This window comes from Triticum aestivum, chromosome 5D (assembly GCF_018294505.1).
Source record: "Triticum aestivum cultivar Chinese Spring chromosome 5D, IWGSC CS RefSeq v2.1, whole genome shotgun sequence".
NCBI lineage: Eukaryota > Viridiplantae > Streptophyta > Magnoliopsida > Poales > Poaceae > Triticum > Triticum aestivum.
Window position 1 is genome coordinate 494,443,254 of NC_057808.1, and position 21,112 is coordinate 494,464,365.

The window sequence follows — 21,112 nt, forward strand, 5'->3', positions numbered from 1 at the left end:
GGCCGAACACCTGATCATCTTCGCCTTTTTCATCCAGTCCTGGTCAAAAGGTGACTTTTCAAAATGATGTTGTGATAAATTAAAAGACAACGTGTTCGGCCGCGGAATTACTTACCTGGGTGTCTGGACGATTGCAGTTCAGACCCGCACCCTCGGTGGTGTCCGGACACTTTATTCGTGATCGAAGAACAATCCATACATCTCTTCGAGCGTCGTGCCGAAGAATTGCTGAATAGTTCGCGGTCCTTCCGGGTTGAACTCCCACATGCGGAGAGGTCGACGTTGGCATGGCAGGACCCGACGAACTAGCATGACTTGCATTACCTTGACGAGGCTGACATCTCCCTTGAAGAGATCTCGGATGCGGCTCTGCAATGTCGGCACATCATTAGCTGGCCCCCAGTCCAGCCCTTTGTTGACCCATGACGCCAATTGTGGCGGGGGCCCGGACGGAAGGCGGGGGCAGCTACCCACTTTGCGCTTCGGGGAGCGGTGATGTAAAACCACTCCCGCTGCCATAACTTGGATGTCTCTGGGAAGGAACCCTTTGGCCATGGAGCCTCGACGCCTTTGTTTATTGTGGCGCCTCCGCACTCTGCGTGTCGCCCCTCAATCATCTTCGGCTTCACATTGAAGGTCTTGAGCCATAAGCCAAAGTGTGGGGTGATGCGGAGGAAGGCTTCACACACGACGATGAACGACGAGATGTGAAGGATGGAATCCGGAGCCAGATCATGGAAATCGAGCCCGTAGTAGAACATAAGCCCTCTAACAAAGGGATCAAGACTAAAGCCTAGCCCTCGGAGGAAGTGGGAAATAAACACGACACTCTCGTTGGGTTCGGGAGTGGGGATGACCAGCCCTTGAGCAGGCAGCCTGTGCGAGATTTCGGCGGTCAGATACCTGGCTTCTCTTAGCTTCTTGATGTCCTCCTCTGTGACAGAGGAGGCCATCCACCGGCCTTGAAGGTTGGATCCGGACATAATTGGAGGTCCGAAGCGCTTAGCCTGAGCCTTGAGTGTTGGAATTCAAGGTGGGGGGAAGGGAAGGATCGAGCGCGAGAAGAAAAGGACAGGCCTTGGCCCCTTTATAAAGAGGGTGAATACCAAGCGTCCTCCGCGTGGCCGTTTGGAACCTGCCTAAAATCGAGGAGTCTTACCAACAGGCACGATTGGGTTACCCACACCCGTATTGATGAGAATCCCGTAAAAAGAGGGACACGATCTCTGCTTCGACAGGACGTGCCGATAAAACCACCTCGCAACATGTGCAGTGGCAGGCACGGGAAAAACGGTTCGTCATGACCAGACCACGGCAGTACGTCACGTTATGAAAAGCTGTCAGCAGATTAGATTTGTGGAAATATTATTCTCTCTACAGTGGTATGTGGAATTTGTTTTGCAGAGCCGGACACTATCCTTGTGTTCAAAAATCTTCTATGGAGTATTCGGAGAAGGAACCCGCCTTGCAATGCCGAAGAGAATCAGCGCGCCGGACTCATCGTCATTGAAGCCTGGTTCAGGGGCTACTGAGGGAGTCCTGGATTAGGGGGTCCTCGGACAGCCGGACTATATACTTTAGCCGGACTGTTGGACTATGAAGATACAAGATTGAAGACTTCGTCCCGTGTCCGGATGGGACTCTCCTTGGCGTGGAAGGCAAGCTTGGCAATACGGATATGTAGATCTCCTCCCTTGTAACCGACTCTGTGTAACCCTAGCCCCCTCCGGTGTCTATATAAACCGGAGGGCTTAGTTCGTAGGACAAGAACAACAATCATACCATAGGCTAGCTTCTAGGGTTTAGCCTCTACGATCTCGTGGTAGATCAACTCTTGTAATACTTATATCATCAAGATCAATCAAGCAGGAAGTAGGGTATTACCTCCATCGAGAGGGCCCGAACCTGGGTAAACATCGTGTCCCCCGCCTCCTGTTACCATCCGCCTTAGACGCACAGTTCGGGACCCCCTACCCGAGATCCGCCAGTTTTGACACCGACAGTGACCGTGATGATTGGAGGGAGGACGGCTTCGCATCTTTACAAGTTGCAAGGGAGCACTATTGCAGGTGGAGTCACGGAGACTGGAGTTGCAGGAGTAGCAACGGGGTCTCACGGCGGCGGCGGGTCTGGGGCAGACTCGTCGAGTAGCTCTCGGTAAGCTACGAAGAAGACAACACAAGTCCGGAGTATATGAAAGTGTGACGCATGGACAAATTCAAGGTGGTGGAGAATATTCGCCAAGGTGGAGTTTGTTGTGTTTGTGTCGAATATTTTATACTAGTTGGGTTACACTTGGACTTGGTGTTATAGTGTGGGTAGGATACTTGTAGTGCCGGAGTCGGACACGTTGTACCCTTGGCCTCTTATATATGAGGAGGCACCCCACGTTGTAACCCATGACGACTAGATAGCGATAGGTTCGCAAGGGGGTGCTGGCGGCTTGTGCCGGCGCCCGGGTGGCCGGTGTTGCGGTATCTCGGGGAGGAGCGCCCGTAGTCATTGCCCCGGGGAGTAGGCGAGTTCGCCGAACCTCGTTAACAAATCTCGGTGTCATCATTGTCTGTGATTGCTTGTTCCTCAGTGAATCGACCACGTACCTCGAATTTATTCTAACAGTCACAAGCATGTTGGCTGAGTGTTCTAGGAGTTCATTTGTTGAATAAAGCTCTCTGGATTTTCCGCACAAAAAAATGTACATCTGCTAGAATATATCCTCACCATCGTCATCGTCGCCCAGCATAAAAGGTGAAAAAACAAGTGTTTTTCAAACGTGCTACCACTATGCATTCTCATTTGCAGAAAATGAAATCGAGCATCCGATACGTCGAATTACATTGTCGCGAGGATGGTAATTTTCTTTAGCAAGCATGACAAATTCTTGCATGTTCAGTTTTTTTTTTTTGCAAGAAATTGCCGTCCTCTCTACAACGTGATTTGTCATAAAAAATTGATTGGTTTCCATACTTGAAAGTCTGACGCATCCCCAATAGAAAAATGTCTTGTGCGTTTCCCTGGAGGAGAGGAGTGAATAACTTCTTTTGAAATAAATATCTTGACCCGTCCAGCTTGCTGTTTCTAAATCATGCCCTCTGGCACCCTTCTAGTTTGTTGTGCTGAAGCCATCGAAAATATCTTGAGCTTAAAAATGTTCATGTTGTATTTTTGTATATATTCTAAAAACTGAAAATATAATTGGAAATTTTATTAAAAAACAAAGGGAAACAATAAAAAACCAGAATTAATAAAAAGAAAGAAGGAGAAAAAAAGGAAAAGAAAATCAAGAAAATCGGAGCCTAATGGGCCGGCACGGTGCGTGGGCGATCCGGGCCGGCCGGCCCTTCGATAGCCGAAGCTAAGATTTTTGCAGGATATTTTCGCAGTGGACTGGTGGACTGTCAGGCCCAGGAAAGAGCCGCAACTCAGTAATCCAGCTCCTCCCCTCTCTCTCTTCCCCGTGCACCGCACCCTATCCTTCTCTCCCCTCCCCACTGCTCCATCTCACTCCGCCGGGGCTCTCCCGCCCCCGACCACCGCACCGCCAAGCCCAGCGGCGCGCCACCACACTGCGCGCCCCGCCATGGCGGCCGCCGCCGCGGCGCTCGCGAGCTCGCCCCTCGTCCACCTCACCGCCGCTGCCCGCCTCCGCCTCCCCAGGCCCAGGCCCTCCCCCGCGGCCTCCTCGCGGTGGGGGTACCCGCGAGGCGCCTACCTGGACTGGAGGCCCCTGAGGCGGTGCGACCGGATGCGGCGCTTCTCCGTCGACGAGGGCGGCGGGGGCGGGGAGGACGGGGAGAAGCGGGGCGAGGAGGAGGCCGCAGCGCCCGTGGAAGCCAAGGTGGGGGCCGCGGAGGAGCTGGGCTCGGAGCGGAGCCGCTCGGGAAGCTTCTCTTCCTCGTCATCGCCATCCTCTGCGGTACGAGGAGTTAAGCTATTGGCCATTTTGTGTGCTCAACATAGTTGGACTGAACAGCTTGCTGATTTAGGAGTATTTTACTAGCCCATTCTGCTGGTTTGAGAGACAGAACTGTGTGCAATTAGAGGCACAATAAGTACTATCATTCATTTACTCAATTTTTAAAGGGGAATCGAATTCCTGAACGATCCTTGTGATCAGTGATTATGATGCAGTGTTAGTATGACTATACCAGTGAAGTAATTAATCCCTTAAATCAGATATGTACGACATTTTAGAAAGCATCCAGTGTAGCCAAACTTCTATAACTTGGACCACGATGACATAGAAGATTATTTAGTTTGATTATATGGATATCGTTAGAGCTGTCACGAAAAATAAATCTCAGAACATAATAAATCTGGAGTTGCAGCTACCACGCTAAACCCTAAACCCTGGCCGAATAGTGCTTGCGGCGTTGCCTCGTGGTGCTGGCCTGTAACATGCCTGCTGCTATCAAGGCAACCTCGCTCACGCTGTTGGCCTCGGATGCTGCTCATGATAAGGGCTCGTGGCCCTATTGGCTGCCTCGACCCGACCCAAAGTCCTCCGAACTGAGAACAACCGGAACAAGTGTTGCCTCTACCTCTCCACAGTTACGTGGTAGGATACTTAACTCTCTGCACCAATCCTCAGGGAGGATGAGCTATGCCTGCTCAACAGCGACAACCGGCCCGGCTGTTGCCTTTGCGCTTCCACGCAAGTGGAAGGGCAAGACGACTCCCGACGCTGGACGTCACCGAGGACATGCTACCTGGTTGGTCCTGCCAGTAGTCTTATGCTTGTCTCAAAGATTAAGCCATGCATGTGCAAGTATGAAACGGTCATAAAAAGGAAGTAATGGTCAAATTTACATGTTGAGACTATAGTGACATTCAAAACGTCCTATGTTCTTGAGCAGAGGCACTATCTTAATGTTGATATGGCAGACGCGGCATTCAGTTGCCAAAAATGAAGGGATGTTACCACGTTGTGCTTGTTCGTGTTTTCAAAGCCTAGCGCTATGATATTTAGTATCCTTCATTGGATACTTTGGTACTGCATGTCAGGTTGTTAGATGAAATTCTACCTAAATGATGAATCCCATCCTGTCTCTGCTATACTCAGTAATGACTGCATCATATCACTACAGCTATTAGTTCTCTATTTTATTATGACTGCAAGTTCCAAGTAATGTGAATACCGCCATAGCAGTTTAAACCTGTTAGAACTTACTCACCAAATTTCAGAATTCTTTCAGTAAGCTTGAATAATTTCCTTTTCTTAGAAATAGAGAAAAACATGATATGTACTCCCTCCATTCTAAAATACTTGTCGTGGTTTTAGTTCAAATTTAGTTCAAATTTGAACTAAAACCACGACAAGTATTTTGAAACGGAGGAAGTACTTCTTAATAAGGCGTACACCAACATTTCTTTTAACTTGTAATGCATATTTGTTTATTATGAACATGGCTGATTCTTTTCTCAAACATATTTTATAACATATCCATTTGCTCAGACTCCTGGTGTATCAAGCGAGCCTCCTCTTTTGAGCTTCAGTGTGGATAATATCGATACAGTTAAGTTATTGGAACTCCTAGGCCCAGAAAAGGTTGATCAAGCTGATGTCAAGGCTATCAAAGAGAAGTTTTTTGGCTACACAACATTCTGGTTGACAAGAGAAGAACCTTTTGGTGATCTTGGGGAAGGAGTCCTTTTTGTTGGGAATCTCCGAGGGGACAGAGAGGAAATCTTTGGAAAACTTCAGCGGCAGCTACGTGAACTTACAGGTGACAAATATAATCTTTTCATGGTGGAGGAGCCCAATTCAGAAGAGGATGACCCACGCGGGGGACCACGTGTTAGTTTTGGTTTGCTTAGAAGAGAAGTTTCTGAGCCTGGACCTACTACCCTGTGGCAATACGTTATTTCACTGTTACTTTTCCTTCTCACTGTGTTCTCCTGTATTGAGCTAGGAATTGCATCAAAGGTACATCTGCCTAACCTGTTATCTGATACCAGAGCTTAATACCCTTCTATGCTAGGCTGCTAATAATTTTTTTACCTGTGCAGATAAGCAGTCTTCCACCAGACATTGTTTCATATTTCACTGATCCAAATGCTACTGGACCCCCACCTGACATGCAACTTTTACTTCCATTCGTGGAATCTGCTCTGCCAGTGGCTTATGGCGTCTTGGCTATCCAACTATTTCATGTAAATCACATCAAAGATCTGCTGAGCATTTATTTTAAATCTAGTCTTTTAGCTCTTGTTTGAGCAGTAGTACTTCTCCCGTTTCTTTTTACTCCGCATATAAGATTTTTCTCAAGTCAAACTTAGTAAAGGTTGACCAAATTTATATTAAAAATATCAACATCTACAATAGTAAAGGTGTACAATATGAAATTTAATTCCATGATGCATCTAATGATGTTGATTTGGTATTGTGGATGTTGATGTTTTTTCCTATAAACTTGGTCAAACTTTACGAAGTTTGACTTCAGACAAATCTTATATGTGGAGTAAATAGAAACGGAGGGAGCACATCTTGTACACCAGTTCAAGCTTTCAAGAAATGCTATGGAAATTATCATTGTTAACCTTTTCTGCAATGCTCCAGTTGGTTACAAAAGACTCCCAGAATTCAGTTGTGTTCACGTTTTTTGCTGCCATATAAAGTGTGGGCCTAGGGGCAAACCGGCAAAGTACATCTTATTGTATTTCCTTTGTTAGAGTTATTGCTGAACTCGTTCCAGCATTAACATAATATAATTGCTACAAACAGGTTTGTGTAAAGACTCAAATCTGGATAATTGCTCTGTCCTTTATGACTCGTTAAGCGGTATAGTTGCTAGTTTAAAACAAACTATTTGATCGATAGCTCTGCTCCTAGCAATTCAACGTTGGCATCAACTAGCAGACAATTGTATCAGTGGATCCTTTAATTAAGTAGTGATGCATTTAGCGGTTTGAGCTTTGTTATTCATGAAGCCCCTCTTTTGTAATTGTTTTGACGTGACCTACCATGTTACGTTATGATGCAGGAAGTTGGACACTTTTTGGCAGCATACCCAAAGAATGTGAAACTGGGCATTCCTTTCTTCATTCCAAACTTCACTCTTGGAACTTTTGGTTCAATTACTCAGGTTAGTATGTTTAGAAGAAATATTATAATATGTATAGATTGCATCAGACAGGAATGTATTGTGATGCTATTTCATTACTATATATCAAATACTTGATCACTAATTTGCTAGTATGCCATGATGATGAAGAGTTGGGTAAAATCTCGAGTTCTTGATAATATATTGCGCTTTATCTGCATTACCTGGTTCCCCACGCGTAAACATGATAGTATTGGGAAAAATATGCCTCATTTTAAGTTTCTTTACCCCCCCCTCCTCCCTTGTGTATGGTGGTAAATAATATTAAATCTGTGGGAAGAGGCTTGAGTAGTGATATTGTTTTTTCTACTTCGGGTGTCATCATTCATGGGAGGTACATTCCAGAGTCTAAATCTTAAGGAAACACCTTTTTTTCCGCTATCCGTTATTTGTTTGACATGTCTAATTTTGTGAACCATGTTGCAAAAGTGATACGATTGTGCATATTTATGTCCAACCACTACTTGAAGTTTTCTTATTTTCATCATCCACTTCTGTAGTTCAAATCCATTCTACCAGATCGAAAGACAATGTTTGACGTATCAATGGCTGGTCCTTTGGCTGGAGCTGCACTTTCTTTTTCGATGTTCTCTGTAGGCTTGTGGCTCTCCTCAAATCCTGCCGGGGCAACTGATTTAGTTCAAGTACCCAGCAATCTGTTCCAGGGTTCTTTGTTGCTTGGACTTATTAGCAGAGCAATACTTGGTTACAGGTGACTGATACCTGGAATTTTGGACATTTACTTTCTGCCATTTAAACTACGCCCTCTGTAAATAAATATTAGACATTTTAGATCACTACTTTAGTGATGTAGAACGTCTTATATTTGTTTACAGAGGGAATAGTATTTAATTTCGTTAGACTATTTTTTAAGTTTTTATCTGTCCTAGTTCCAGATGTGGTAGCTGCACTTTTTCCTTCAGTCTGTCGTATTATCCTGTTATAGATACCATTTTAGAACACTCAGAAAGTGTGTGCTACTTTTCTGATTCCCACTCATAGCTGCAGTTTTTGAGACGTGTACCGGATTAGCTGAAATTCTTTCTAGTTTTAGGAGGACTTTTCGCTTGATCGTCTCAAGTAGAGTATCAGTGGTTTTCTTAACTCCCAACTTATAGATATTTGATGAATTATTATGTGTAATGGGATCTTATATGAGTGTGGATAGTTAAGCATTAAGAACTTTTACAGCTTACAAATCATGTTGGTACCATGGTTTTGTAGGCGTTGCTTCAGCGTCACTTCAGCACTGATAATGTGCCTTTATGCCATGAGGATGTTCTGTTCTGTGTGGAACAATGGATAGTAGCCCATCTCAGCACGTTCCATTTTCTCTCTATTACATGTGCCGATTGCTCTGTTCCTACGTTGCCAGGCCGCCGTCTCGCCTTACCACCTTCCCTTAAGCGCTTGATAGTTAAAGCAGGGCTTAGGCACCTAGCTTCACCTTATACCGCTTTAAAAATTGTGGTTGGTAATACAACTTCTGCTGAATATACTAGTATACCCATCATCCATGATAGAAGTTGTTAGCTTCGTATATTTTATAAACTGCTCAACTCTGCATTTTGTAGTTCCGATATGAACTCTATGTTTCTATTTTCTAACAAACTTAAATTGATTTTCAGTGCTCTGCATGCTGCTACGGTTTCTATCCACCCTCTTGTGATCGCTGGCTGGTGAAGTATCGTTCACAAATTGCCGGACCTCTTGTGACCAAACAGGTTTTCTTTGTCTTATTGTTCCTGCAAATTCTGCAGGTGTGGTTTAACAACTACTGCCTTCAATATGCTTCCTGTTGGATGTCTTGACGGTGGAAGAGGTTTACAGGTAAAAGTTAATATAATATTTTTTATGGATGCAACTAAATAATCATGCTGGACCATATGCATGCACTCCCTTCGTCCAGAAATATAGGTCATTTTAGTCATCTCTTTTTGTCCACAAATGAAGTCCATGTTTCAATACTCTCATGAATAAATGAATCTCCTTCACAGTGCTCCTCTTTGGAGAGCATAACTAGAGGCTAGTAAGAGAAGAGCATGATGACCATGTTAGGCTATTTGTGTAATTCTTGTACACATGGTTAAAATAACATATTTGTGGGCAGGAGTATGTAGCAGTAGCTACTCATTTTGAGAATGGCTCTCTGTTTCCCTTCCTTGACAGTTAATACTGTTTTCAGGACCCTTTTTTTCACTCACCTCTCTTATAAGAGTTTCTAAGCCGTTTAAGCGTGACTTAGGATGCTATGACTAAACTTAATAAAATGAAAAATTGTCTTCCATCTCTAGTGGTAGTGGATATCTGCACTTGTGACATGTCCAATCTGTGTGACTTGTACTGCTGAGGTGGACAGTAGCATGCAGCCATGAACTACTAACAAAAGATCATGATCAAGAGTTCAAGAAACTAGTGTATGCAGGAACAAAATCCATTTATTTAGAGGTGCCTGTAGCTGTCAGTGATCTGAAAAGTGGAAACGGTGTTAAGCTCTACTTTGTGAATGTTAGAGTGGTTGGCGGTTTTGAATGTTTAGAAAAATAAGAATTACAACTTGGTACACTGTTCGACCACTGGCAAGTCCCGTGCATCTCCATTGCAGAACAGAGGAAGTGCCTCCTGTCAGTGAAAAATCTTCAGACCTAACATTGATTTTTTATTTACAACTTTACTGACAGACAGATCCATCAAGGGGGCTTCATTTGCACAGTAACAAATGATACATTCAACATCTCAACACATTGCCCCTTTTACGCTTTTGTTCATGAGTTATTGAGATTTCCATAGCTTGTTTTATCAGTATTTCAATCTGCATTAACTTTACAGTAAATATGCTCCGTCTCAAAATGTAAGATGTTTTTGTAGGCGACGTTTTTGTAGTTTAGCCTACAAAAATGTCTTATATTTTGGGATGGAGGTAGTACCTAGAACTTCTGGACGTTTTGGTGCTTAACCTTGTAGCTGTGAAATAACATGATTGATTAGCAGTAAAATCCTGAGGTTCTTTACCAAGTCTGAAGTTCTGTGGTGTGTTCAACAGGGTGCTTTCGGTAAGGATGCTTTATTTGGATTTGGCTTGACGACTTATTCGTTGCTTGGACTTGGAGTGGTACGTCAGCTCTTGGACTTTTTTCCTTCTCCGACCAACATCTTGCACCTATCCTTCCCAGCTTTGGCTTCAGAGTCTATTGGCAGTACAGTTTGTTTTCTATACTACCTCTGGAAAGAACAGAAAAATACATTTCCATTCATACTCCCTCCGTTCCTAAATATTTGTCTTTCTAGAGATTTCAACAAGTGACTACATATGGAGCAAATATTTCCGTCATAAGTAAACAACGTGCAATGTTCTATGTGTACTTGTATATCAGAGCACTAACAATCTTAATCATTTTTATACAATCAATACTGAAGAAAATGCTGGACTCTACCTCATAGGAAATCAGTTTTTCTAGTTCGGAAACTAACGTTCTTCATAAAAAAATTCCTTATAGCTGGGGGTCCGCTGTCTCTTCCTTGGGGCCTATACGTGCTACTATGCCAGGTAAAAACAGGAAAACGGATTGACGGCACACTAGGCAGGAGGATCCATGTGTTCCGTGCACTGACCTATGTCTGTCTGCCTTGTGATGTATCCCCAGAGAACACCTGAGAAGCCATGCTTGGACGACGTGAGCGACGTCGGCACCTGGAGGAGGGGCGCCCTGATAGCGTCGGTGTTCCTCGTCGTGCTGATCCTCATCCCCCTGTGGGACGAGCTCGCGGAGGACCTAGGTGTAGGACTTGTCAGCTCGTTCTGAGACACAAAAGTGTTTTACCGGTAGAAAGCTAGGCCATGATGCAGGTCAATTTTGCGCCTGAATTTAGCAAAGCGACAGCGAAATCGTTGTAAGTTCATTCACCCGGAGGTGGAAATACGAGTTTTTACTCCTGGGGCGCGTGTGTATGCAGAGATTTGCAGAGGGACGGGGACACAGCCATTGAATTTACCCGTACGGCCGGGGCAGAGGCGCTGCCCCATCCAGGCTGTAGCCATAGTTTGAAATCATTGTCCGGTACTCCGGCTGTACAGTATACAGTAATGTGCTGCGAGTTGGCACAGGGAGCGTTGTTTGTTGATGTGCAATGATTGCTCCTCCGGTATCGTATCGCGTTGCAGCGGCAAATCATGCGCTTTATTTATGCTATACGTTTGGACGAGAATCGCTGCCTGCTGCCTGGAGTGCCTGTTGTTTTGATACGCTTTTGACTTCCCTTCTGTTTTGTTTTCTCTCACATTGACGAGCATGTGTTTGCCTGCTTTGAGACGTCAAATGAATTCATCCGACCAAATAAATATGCTGTGAGAGTTTTACTAACATTAAACCGTTTGATTCGAGCACGAATCTGGGCAAGGGAAGCGCCAATGTTTCAAACAATCCGTTTTCTACGAAAATTTTTGGAATTTACTGAAACATTTAAATTTGAGTTTTTCAAAATGGGAGCATGGTGGTATCACCTGATGCTTCTCCGACAAAAAATCAGCCGCCACTGCATGAGTGCGTCAGTCACAGGCCGAAACAGTTGGTTAATTTGTTACCTTCCCGGCGCCTCCCTCCCTCCGTTTCACCTCCCTCTCTCGCCCCAATTCCACCCACCACCACCACCGAACCCTCCTCCCTCCCTCGTTTCCCCCGCGTGCTGTAGCAACTTAAGCCACGAAATCCCCAATCTCCTCCCTCCTCCGCCCGCCAACCCTAGCCCCCCTCCTCCTCCACCTCCCTCTCCCATGGACGACGACGACGCCGGGGGCGGCGGCGACGCGTCCCCGCAGCACGAGGCCGGGGGCGGGGCGGTGGTGATCGAGCGCGGGGCGGGGGCGGCGACGGGCCCCGCGCGGGACGCCGCGGCGGCGTCGCCGACGAGCTCGCGCTCCGTGACGGAGACGGTGAACGGGTCGCACCGGTTCGTGATCCAGGGCTACTCCCTCGCCAAGGGCATGGGCGTGGGCAAGCACATCGCCAGCGAGACCTTCGCCGTGGGCGGATACCAGTGGGCGATCTACTTCTACCCGGACGGGAAGAACCCCGAGGACAACTCCGCCTACGTCTCCGTCTTCATCGCGCTCGCCTCCGAGGGCACCGACGTCCGCGCCCTCTTCGAGCTCACCCTCCAGGACCAGAGCGGCCGGGGCAAGCACAAGGTGCACTCCCACTTCGACCGCGCCCTCGACGCCGGGCCCTACACCCTCAAGTACCGCGGATCCATGTGGTATGCTCATCCGGCCTCCCACCGCAATCACCTCTCTCCAGCTCTCATTGCCCTGTGATTTGGGTATCATTTTGAAGCAGCTGCTAGTTGTGGTCAGTAGCTACGCCTAACATATTAGATTTGTTGGCATGGTTCTCGCGTAGGTAACCAGGTGGTGAATCTGACGCTGCACCACTAACTAATCGACGAATTGGCTGTGTTAGAAGTTATTTGGGTTGTGCTGTGGGCCTGTTTCTTGTTGGGAATGCACTGATTAGGATTTGGTGTACGAATTAGTGTTAACTACTTGTCCAACCCATTGGACTGCAACCCCAAATTAACCATGTTTAATTATCTAGTACCACCCTAAATTCCTTGTCAAACACATTATCTGGGAGGAATGTTTTTGTTTGGATATCCTCTTGTCATGATATTCTCAGCACATCCTTCAGCGGAGATATTTAATTGGTTAACATATTTGCTTTACATACTTCATTAGTCTCTGTTTGAGCATTTCATATAATTATTTTAATTGATCAACATACTTGTAGATCTATAGTGCCATTTTAGGTGTTAGATCCAATGAATGAGATCAATCAGAAAATTTCTAGTAACTTCCAGTTAAGGTGGGAGCAGCTAGAGAACTTGTAAGTATAGATATAGATATGGCCTACTGTATAAAAGTTGGGAGATCAGCAACTTTGTGCACACCTGGTAAATTGATTATAAAAGTTTGAGTGAACACGGCAGGTCATGTTATTGTTTTTTGTTTTTAATTTTAAATTGCGAACGGTTTCAAGTAGTAAAAATGTGAATAATTTTTCTGAAATTCGTTTTTCATCTTGATTTCCCGTTTTCAGGGGTTATAAAAGGTTTTTTCGACGCACTGCCCTTGAGACATCGGACTTTCTTAAAGATGATTGCTTGAAGATAAATTGCACTGTGGGCGTTGTAACATCAACCATGGAGTACTCTAGGCCGCATTCTCTAGAGGTTCCGGATTCTGACATAGGCCACCATTTTGGGACGCTTTTGGAATCTCAAGAGGGTGCAGATGTTATTTTTAGTGTAGCAGGAGAGAAGTTTCATGCTCATAAGTTAGTGTTGGCTGCGCGATCTTCTTTTTTTAGATCTGAATTTCTTGATCCTGAATCAGATGAAGAAAACAGTGAAGTCGACACTAGTAACGAAATCAAAGAGATTGTCATCGACGACATGGAGCCAAAAGTGTTTCAGGTATGTTTCTTCTATGCTGATCTTATTCTTTGGATTTTGCAGTTTAACAAGCTTGATTTATATCTTATCAAATGTAAATACTCTATGGTGTAGGCTGTCCTTCACTTCATGTACAGGGACAATCTTGTCGGTGATGACGAATTGTCTGCATCAAGCTCAGATTGTCCCATCTTTGATACTTTAGCTGGGAAGTTGTTGGCTGCAGCAGACAAATATGAGTTGCCAAGGCTAAGAGTGTTATGTGAATCTTACTTGTGCAAGCAGATTTCTGTAAAATCTGTGGCAACTACTCTAGCGCTGGCTGATCGGCATCATGCTACAGAGCTCAAGTCCGTCTGCCTAAAATTTGCTGCTGAGAACCTTTCAGGTAACAAGACATAACAAGGGATGCAATTTGATGTGCTCGTCCTATGTAGTTATTGGATAATTGCATTTATATGCTTGAGAACTCCTGTCGGTAGTTTCCAGTTTGCATCCTAAAGGTGGTGTATGAAACAGCATGCTGCCATTTGTTTCCACAAGTATACACCCTTATGTATACTCATGGAAAGGAACAGTGGCCATATGATACCTTTGTTTGCAGCAATAGTTAGAACAGAAGATGTACCACTTAGTAATACAGATACATGTATCTTTTACGCTGAGGGCACAATGTTAGTCTTATGACGGTAACGTTTTGAATCTCCCATTATGCCAATCAGACAGCAAGCTACAGTAGTTGGCTCAAAGCATTTCAATTTTCATTTGTGTGTCATCTCCCAATTTGACAAGACATCCTATAACGTCAGTAATTTAATGTGTACTGCTTTTTTATGGTACTTGTAGACTGCCTTTGCACATGTTTCTACTGTTTGTTCCTTGGTGGTGCACAAACAAGCGTCCTGAACTGTATAACATTCCAGATGCCCTTATGTATCTGCAGCTGTAATCCGGACCGACGGATTCGATTACCTCAAAGACAACTGCCCCGCGCTGCAGTCGGAGATCCTCCGGACGGTAGCCGGGTGCGAGGAGGAATGCAGCAGCGGCGGCAAGAGCCAGAGCGTGTGGGGCCAGATCTCAGACGGCGGCGACACCAGCGGGCGCAGGGTGAGGCCCAGGGTCTAGCGCCGCCACCGCCAGCAAGCACTGACCTGTATGTGTTAGCCAGCTGCCGCTGCTGTATAAATTCGTAACAGCCATTTGATTTTGTGACAGATCTTCTTGTAATAATAGTAGCATCCGCTCTGTTGTAGTACTACCTTCTTTGTTCATAACCGTTTTGTTGGATAATTTACCTTCTTTTTTAAAAGGAGAACTTTGCTTCGCTTAACAGTTAATAAGCTTGCCTTTATCAAGCGGAGCCACTACGTCAGGTGATGAGGTGAACAACTGAGACTGGCCACGTTAGCTCAGTCTCGCACAATACTATTTGGATTGTATGATGTTCATAGTATTCTTCTAAAGATTCTATTTCTTAGGAAATTTTCTAATAAACACCCCCTGGGTCAGATGAATGGTGTTGCCAAAATTCCTTTGGACGGAGGGAGTACTTTTCTGTGTTAGAATTCCGTAGTGATTTCAGAATAAGTAGAAGGAGTTAAGTGTGAGAAAGCAAAAGATAACAGTGTAAGAATCAAATTTTCGAACGTAAAGGCTTATCATTATCCTCCCTTACCTTTTTATACAAATCTGACACATTTGTGCACGCCAACATGAACTAAAACACATACTAGCACAACTCTTTTGTGAATTTTTTGAATTGTACATGTGTATAGACAGGCCTTCGTATTTACATTTACAAATGCATTAAGTACCCCTCCCTCCGTTCCCTAATACTCCGTCTCAAAATAAGTGTCTCAACTTTGTATTAGCTCTAATGCAAATTTGTACTAAGCTCAAGACACTTATTTTGGGACGGAGAGAGTATAAGACATTTTGCTTTTTCTTGATTTGTATGTATCTACACATTTTAGTATGTATGTTCACTCATCTTAGTATGTATGTAGTCAATATTTTAAAATAGCTAAAAGGTCTTATATTAGGAAACGGAGAGAGTAAATGGAATACATTGATGTCATTAAAAAGCGCTTGGCTGTTTAAGTATTTAACCATTGTTATGATTTACTCCCTTCTTTCTAATTGGGCATGGCTAGATCTCAGTCGACTAAGATTTAACCAAGTCTTGGTCAAATGATAGAACATATAAAAAATATAGCATCAATTGAGACTTGGCTAAGTCTCAATCGACTGAAATTTGGCAATCCTGTTTCTAATTTTATAGGTCATGCGTGTATCTCTAACACATATCAGAACAGTTATACCATTAGGAAAAATAATATTTCTAATTTCTAATGGTATAATATTCATGATATACTCGTATAACTTATAATATGTACGTGTAATAAGCCTTGTATAACCAGAAAGGAGGTAGTGATATCATTTAGCACCCTGTTGGCATTTATAGGATGAGATGCTGAAATTCGTTTGACGTCCAAGCACAAGGCAGAACAAAATCAAGACAATCATAGATGGGCGACTCCACCTTTCAATAGCAAATGATTCAAAGTAAATAAGTACTTGCTCACATGAATTCAGTACAAACTACACTGACTGAGTAACATACAAAATGTAAGCGCCCACACATCAGACTAGAGCTATTACGACGACAGAGACTGCAAACTGGGAGCATCTTCTTGCAGCGGCAAACATCCATATGCTCTGTTTTGCTCAACCAAATGCGGCGCAAAGGAACTCCTTGTAAATGCTCATGAACTTGGCCACGAAAGCTGCAGAAACAGTAGCAAAAAATGGGTGCAGACGAATCAGCGATCAGCTTTTGAGTACCGACCAGGCTAGTGCCGCTACAATGGTAGCCACCCAAAATATTGAAATACAATGTACACAGATCTTGAGGTGTATATGTGCCAGATTAAGGGCATCTCTGATCCAAAGGATTTCCTTAAGAACTATGGAGGATTGTAAGGAGTTTTTCATATTTTGTTGGTTCAATTTGTAGGATTGTATTCCACATGAAGCTCCATTTTGAGAGAAAGTTTCTATTAACTTGTCTCTCTTTGAAAAAGGACCTATGTTTTTAATAGTGCAATCAAATCTACGGCTTTTACTTGTTACATGGTGCCATCAAATCGTACTGTGAGAAGACATGACACTCTAATCCTATGAGGCCCTATATGAGAAAGGCAATAAGGCATAGCTAGGTCTATTAATGCCGATTATAACCAGAGAAATCAAATTATCGGTACAATACAAATACGCACACGCTAGACCAACAAGAAACATGACAACATTATGCACAACACACCAGTTTGTTAAAGGTGCACGAGATGTACCTTCCAGATGAAAAATGGCCTTGGACCCAAGTCGCATCTTGTGTTCCTGCCAAAGACATGACACCAGAGCTTAACAAGCAGATTTATCGCAAGAATGAAAAAAAGAGCACCAATAAGGAAGAAAATACAAAATTAAGGCCATAGACCTAAGAGGTAGAGCTAGTACTGTGTGAAATTAGTGAAGATAGAACATGAAAAGTCTACTGTGCTCCTAGGTTACAAAGAACATATGAAACTAAATTGGCTGGGAGCTGGGGAAAAAATGTTAGCATAACAATTACTCACATAGTGTGCAGCCCAGTGACAAACTTCATGCTTCAAATCAGAGTCTAACTTCTTCATTAACTCGGTTAACAACTTCTGCAATTGTCAAAAACAAGTTTAACTTGCACCCACATTAAAGGTCATCGAGAAATGAAGGTAAAGCAGCAACAGAAGCATTGTGTCACCTTCAAGATGCTTTCAGGTGGGATACAATTCACAAGTAACTCATAGAATTTCTGGCGTACAGAATATAGCCTGAAATATTAATTTTACAATTCAAAGTCAAATTAAAGCAAAACCAGAAAATGTCTCAGAGGACTCACCATGTAAGGAAAATTAATAAACAGATGTTGTGAAGAACAAAAGTGTGTAACAGATGGCGAACCACCTAAAATAGCAGATGCCACTTCCATATGGTGTGACTCAAGATGGAAATATAACATTCCAAGCAGATGCAGATCCATTACCACTCCTAACAGATTAAATAAGTAAAGTACAAGACATCTCATGACATCAATGCTGGCTGCTGGCCGCATGTAGTTAGGTTATGAAATCTCTTCAATTCTGAAGATCTTCCTAATAATTGCACGATGGGTATACACTGATGGCCGCGAGCCATTATGATGCATGAAACAAGGGCTCGAGGGAGAACAATAATGTAATAGTATCTTTACAGAAAAAGGGAAAACAAATATGTGGTAACTAAAAATGAAGACTGAAAACATGTAAACAGGAAATGAAAGGAAAAGGCAAACATTAGGGACTGCAGCTCAACAGAAGTTGGAATGAAACATGACAGACCTTTTAGGGCTTTGTTCACTCAAGATTTCAGTTGCTATTTCAGACACATACTGCTCCCAGTCAAGAGGAGGTGCCACTTGATTTGCTGAAAATGGATATCTGCAATTCAGAAACAGAAGAAAAAACCTTAAGGGAAGACCAGATAAATGTAAAAACTTAAGGGCGTAAAAAGCGAGATACATGATACACATATAAAACTAGGGACACAGCACAACCAATATTAACAGAACTGCAGTAACAATTAAAGGTAGCAGTCGGGCTTACTGCTGGACTTTGCATGTCTCAAAAAATAATATTGCTCGCCTCAAGTTGCGGTTTGATTGAGCTGCTATCCGAGCAGCAAATCCAAATGGAAGTTGCAGATTCTCTTTCTTCCCAATGAATTCCAGTACTTGTACAATCTGCAAATGAGCGAGTTTTAGGGGTGCAGTATGCATGACTTCTTCAACTGTACATAGAATAAAATTTCACTACCATTTCCTTGCTGTGAACATGGTACAAATAAACTGACAAAAGCATAGATTCAAACCTTACATAGAGCAGTTCAGACAACCATGGTAAAGTCCCGACTTTACAGATGCAATTCACAACACTTAAAAAAAATAAGTTCAATTTATCATAACTGAACTAATTACCAAACTTAGAAGCAAAGGAACCCATGCAAGTTTTGAACACCCTACTAGACATAGTAGCACCGACCATGAAATCAAGCCAAAGATCCACAACTGACACTAGTTACAGTAAAAATGGCATCAAATATCCATTACTAACCTGATCTTCGGTAGGTGCATTCACTCGCACATTCAAGCAACGGGACCTTACAGCTTCTGTCACCTTTGAGGAGCTATTACAGCATAATATGAGTCTACACGATGCACTGTATTTCTCCATTGTCCTACGGAGGGAATGTTGTGCTTCTCGTGACAGCTTGTCAACTTCATTTAGGACAAGCACTGCAAATTTACAAAGTATGTTTAAGTCTATGTTGAAAGAAGAATTTGTTTTTAAATAAAGCAAGCATACAGCCTAAGCAAGGAGTATGGCCACTTTGCATAGCATCATCTGTTTATGCACTTGTTGAAATCATCCACTGAAAAGTACTAACAAGCCAATCAACCAGCATTGTATAAGACAACTTCATGCTGAAATAGAGACGGTTCTTCATTTCAGGATGCAATAGACAATGGTGCCAGGGGAAGAAAAGCTAGTGGCTTGTAAGACAACAAAATTTAAAACTAGAGAGTTATAAGAACAAAATCAGAAGCACCAACCTTTAAATGCTCTCTTGCCCTTGGCATCAATGGGCCTACTCTTGGCCATCTCTTTGATGACCTCCTGAACAACATACCTGTCCTGAAAGCCAGCATCGCTGGGGTTCATCTCCACATGGTGGGAACTTGACAACATCGCCAGCTCAAGATCAAATGTCCTCGTCCCAGTCTGTATAAAAAATTGCACCTCAATTTCATAGCTACCCCCCAAATTGGCAACTTGGATAACACCACGGAACAGTCTAAGGCTCTAAGCTATATCAACATACACAGCAATGGCAAATGCTATGTTTTCCTATCATGGTGCATCAGTTCTATGTTCACCAATAGCACAAACTGGAAAGGGAAGACTCCCTATATGCATGCCACATGAGCTGACAACCATCACTACTACTTTCTGTTAATTCGCCAATGACATATTGCAGTTTTGCAATAGTGACCATAAGAAGGGAAAACGGAGATGGGCTGAAAGAAGGGTTACAACTCACATCGATCTTCCACGTCTTATTCTCCATCTTCACCTGCAACGGAACCAACAAAACACACGAAAATGTCAGCAGAAAAAACCGGGCCACAGGCAAAAAAGAAGGTTAAAAAAATCCAGATCTTCAAAGATTTATCCTGAAGAGAAGAAACTACCTTCTCCACACCGGCGCCGAACATCTGCTTGATGAGCGCCATGATTAGGGTTTTCTTGCCGGACCCCGGTGGGCCATAGAAGAGCAGGTGCGGGCAGTCCTGCTCCGCCACCTGAACCGAACGGGACACCGTCAGAACAGATCAGCACACAGGGAGGCGGGGAGACCCTGGGAGAGTGGTCTGGGGAGGGGAGGGTCGCGGATTCTTACGAATTTCTTGAGGTTCTGCGCGACCTGCTCATGGACGATGACCTTGTCTAGGGTTTTCGGCCGGTGCTTGTCCACCCACAGCATCTTCTTGCGCCGCCTCGCCGCCGACGAGAGAGATGGGGAGGGAGATGAGGATTTGGGGATTGGATTTGGGAGAGGTGGGGAGGGGAATGGAGGAGACTGGCGGGAACTTGGGAGTGGGGAGGGGATTGGGGGCGGCCTCTCGCGCCAGAGGGGGAGAGCAGGGTTTTGGGGCTTCACCGAGCGCTAGGCGCCTATCTGTCGCTCAACCCTAGCATACTACTGCCCAAAATTTAGTGCCCTACTTTGTTTGTGTAAAGTCAAGGGCTCAAATGTTCATGAAAGTACATCCAAGTCTTTCGATTGATTTTGATATTGGTAACATATATAGTTGAGTGACTAAGTGTTCGCTAAGTGCCGATCAGGGTTTTTAGACCCTAGTGGAAATGTTGTCGAGCATCGTCGATCCTTCCCCACAATAGATCTAACAACCTTTTTAAATTTTGTTGAGTTGTTAGGACATCTCCAAGGCGAACCCGCAAACCGCTCGCATCCATCCGGACCACGGAAGCCATCCAACGCGAGCATGTATCGGTCTGCAGAGCGGTCCGAACGCGATTTCTCCCGCAAACCGGAGACAAACGGAAGGGGGGGGGGCTTTGCGGGAGTTCGAACCGATCCCATGCCCGCTTCTGACCGCCCTAACTCACCAAAAACCCTCACCACCCCTCCCGCGCTTTCCTTCTGATGCACACGGAGGTCGACATTGATGTCGCAATGTGATCGGAGGGAGGGAAGGCGGCGCTAACCGACGTGACCTCTCGGCAGCCGCCGCTTCAATGCGGACGCAGATTTCCGAGGAACCAACCCCGGCCGCTACGCTGCATTGAAGCGGCTAATCGGCCCTTCGCATGGCCTGGCCTCGACTATATAAGCCGCGCTCTGGCGTCGTTCACATCGCTTCCTCCTCCTCCTTGTACTCCTCTCCCCGTTCATCTCCCTCC

General features: G+C 44.3%; 3 protein-coding genes across 6 annotated transcripts; 2 read left to right on the forward strand and 1 right to left on the reverse strand.

Moving 5' to 3' along the window:
• Positions 1–3,448: 3,448 nt before the first annotated feature.
• Positions 3,449–11,309, forward strand: LOC123123138 (probable zinc metalloprotease EGY1, chloroplastic). 3 transcript variants are annotated; one of them, XM_044543592.1, is made up of 10 exons: positions 3,450–3,916; positions 5,456–5,926; positions 6,010–6,153; positions 6,984–7,085; positions 7,604–7,815; positions 8,732–8,782; positions 8,864–8,933; positions 10,147–10,219; positions 10,601–10,650; positions 10,748–11,309. In XM_044543592.1, the coding sequence occupies exons 1-10, from the start codon at positions 3,581–3,583 to the stop codon at positions 10,904–10,906; spliced, it is 1,668 nt and encodes a 555-aa protein (XP_044399527.1). In that variant the 5' UTR covers positions 3,450–3,580; the 3' UTR covers positions 10,907–11,309. The 3 variants fall into 3 exon arrangements, 2 of the variants coding, with proteins under 2 accessions (XP_044399527.1, XP_044399526.1); XM_044543591.1 differs by having other exon boundaries at positions 3,451–3,916; positions 10,147–10,215; XR_006460529.1 differs by lacking the exon at positions 7,604–7,815 and having other exon boundaries at positions 3,449–3,916; positions 8,732–8,933; positions 10,147–10,215.
• A 426-nt stretch (positions 11,310–11,735) lies between these two features.
• On the forward strand, positions 11,736–14,908 carry LOC123123137 (BTB/POZ and MATH domain-containing protein 5). Of its 2 annotated transcripts, none has more exons than XM_044543590.1 (4): positions 11,736–12,356; positions 13,196–13,571; positions 13,665–13,938; positions 14,474–14,908. In XM_044543590.1, exons 1-4 carry the CDS (start codon positions 11,875–11,877, stop codon positions 14,497–14,499), a joined length of 1,158 nt encoding a protein of 385 aa, XP_044399525.1. In that variant the 5' UTR covers positions 11,736–11,874; the 3' UTR covers positions 14,500–14,908. The 2 variants fall into 2 exon arrangements, with proteins under 2 accessions (XP_044399525.1, XP_044399524.1); XM_044543589.1 differs by having other exon boundaries at positions 11,739–12,356; positions 14,494–14,908.
• A 1,158-nt stretch (positions 14,909–16,066) lies between these two features.
• LOC123123140 (replication factor C subunit 5) lies at positions 16,067–20,370 on the reverse strand. Its single transcript, XM_044543593.1, has 11 exons — positions 20,088–20,370; positions 19,879–19,989; positions 19,728–19,760; positions 19,240–19,408; positions 18,740–18,921; positions 18,233–18,369; positions 17,969–18,067; positions 17,353–17,422; positions 17,189–17,263; positions 16,904–16,949; positions 16,067–16,339 (listed from the first exon to the last, which is right to left on the reverse strand). The coding sequence occupies exons 1-11, from the start codon at positions 20,169–20,171 to the stop codon at positions 16,281–16,283; spliced, it is 1,065 nt and encodes a 354-aa protein (XP_044399528.1). The 5' UTR covers positions 20,172–20,370; the 3' UTR covers positions 16,067–16,280.
• Positions 20,371–21,112: the final 742 nt, after the last annotated feature.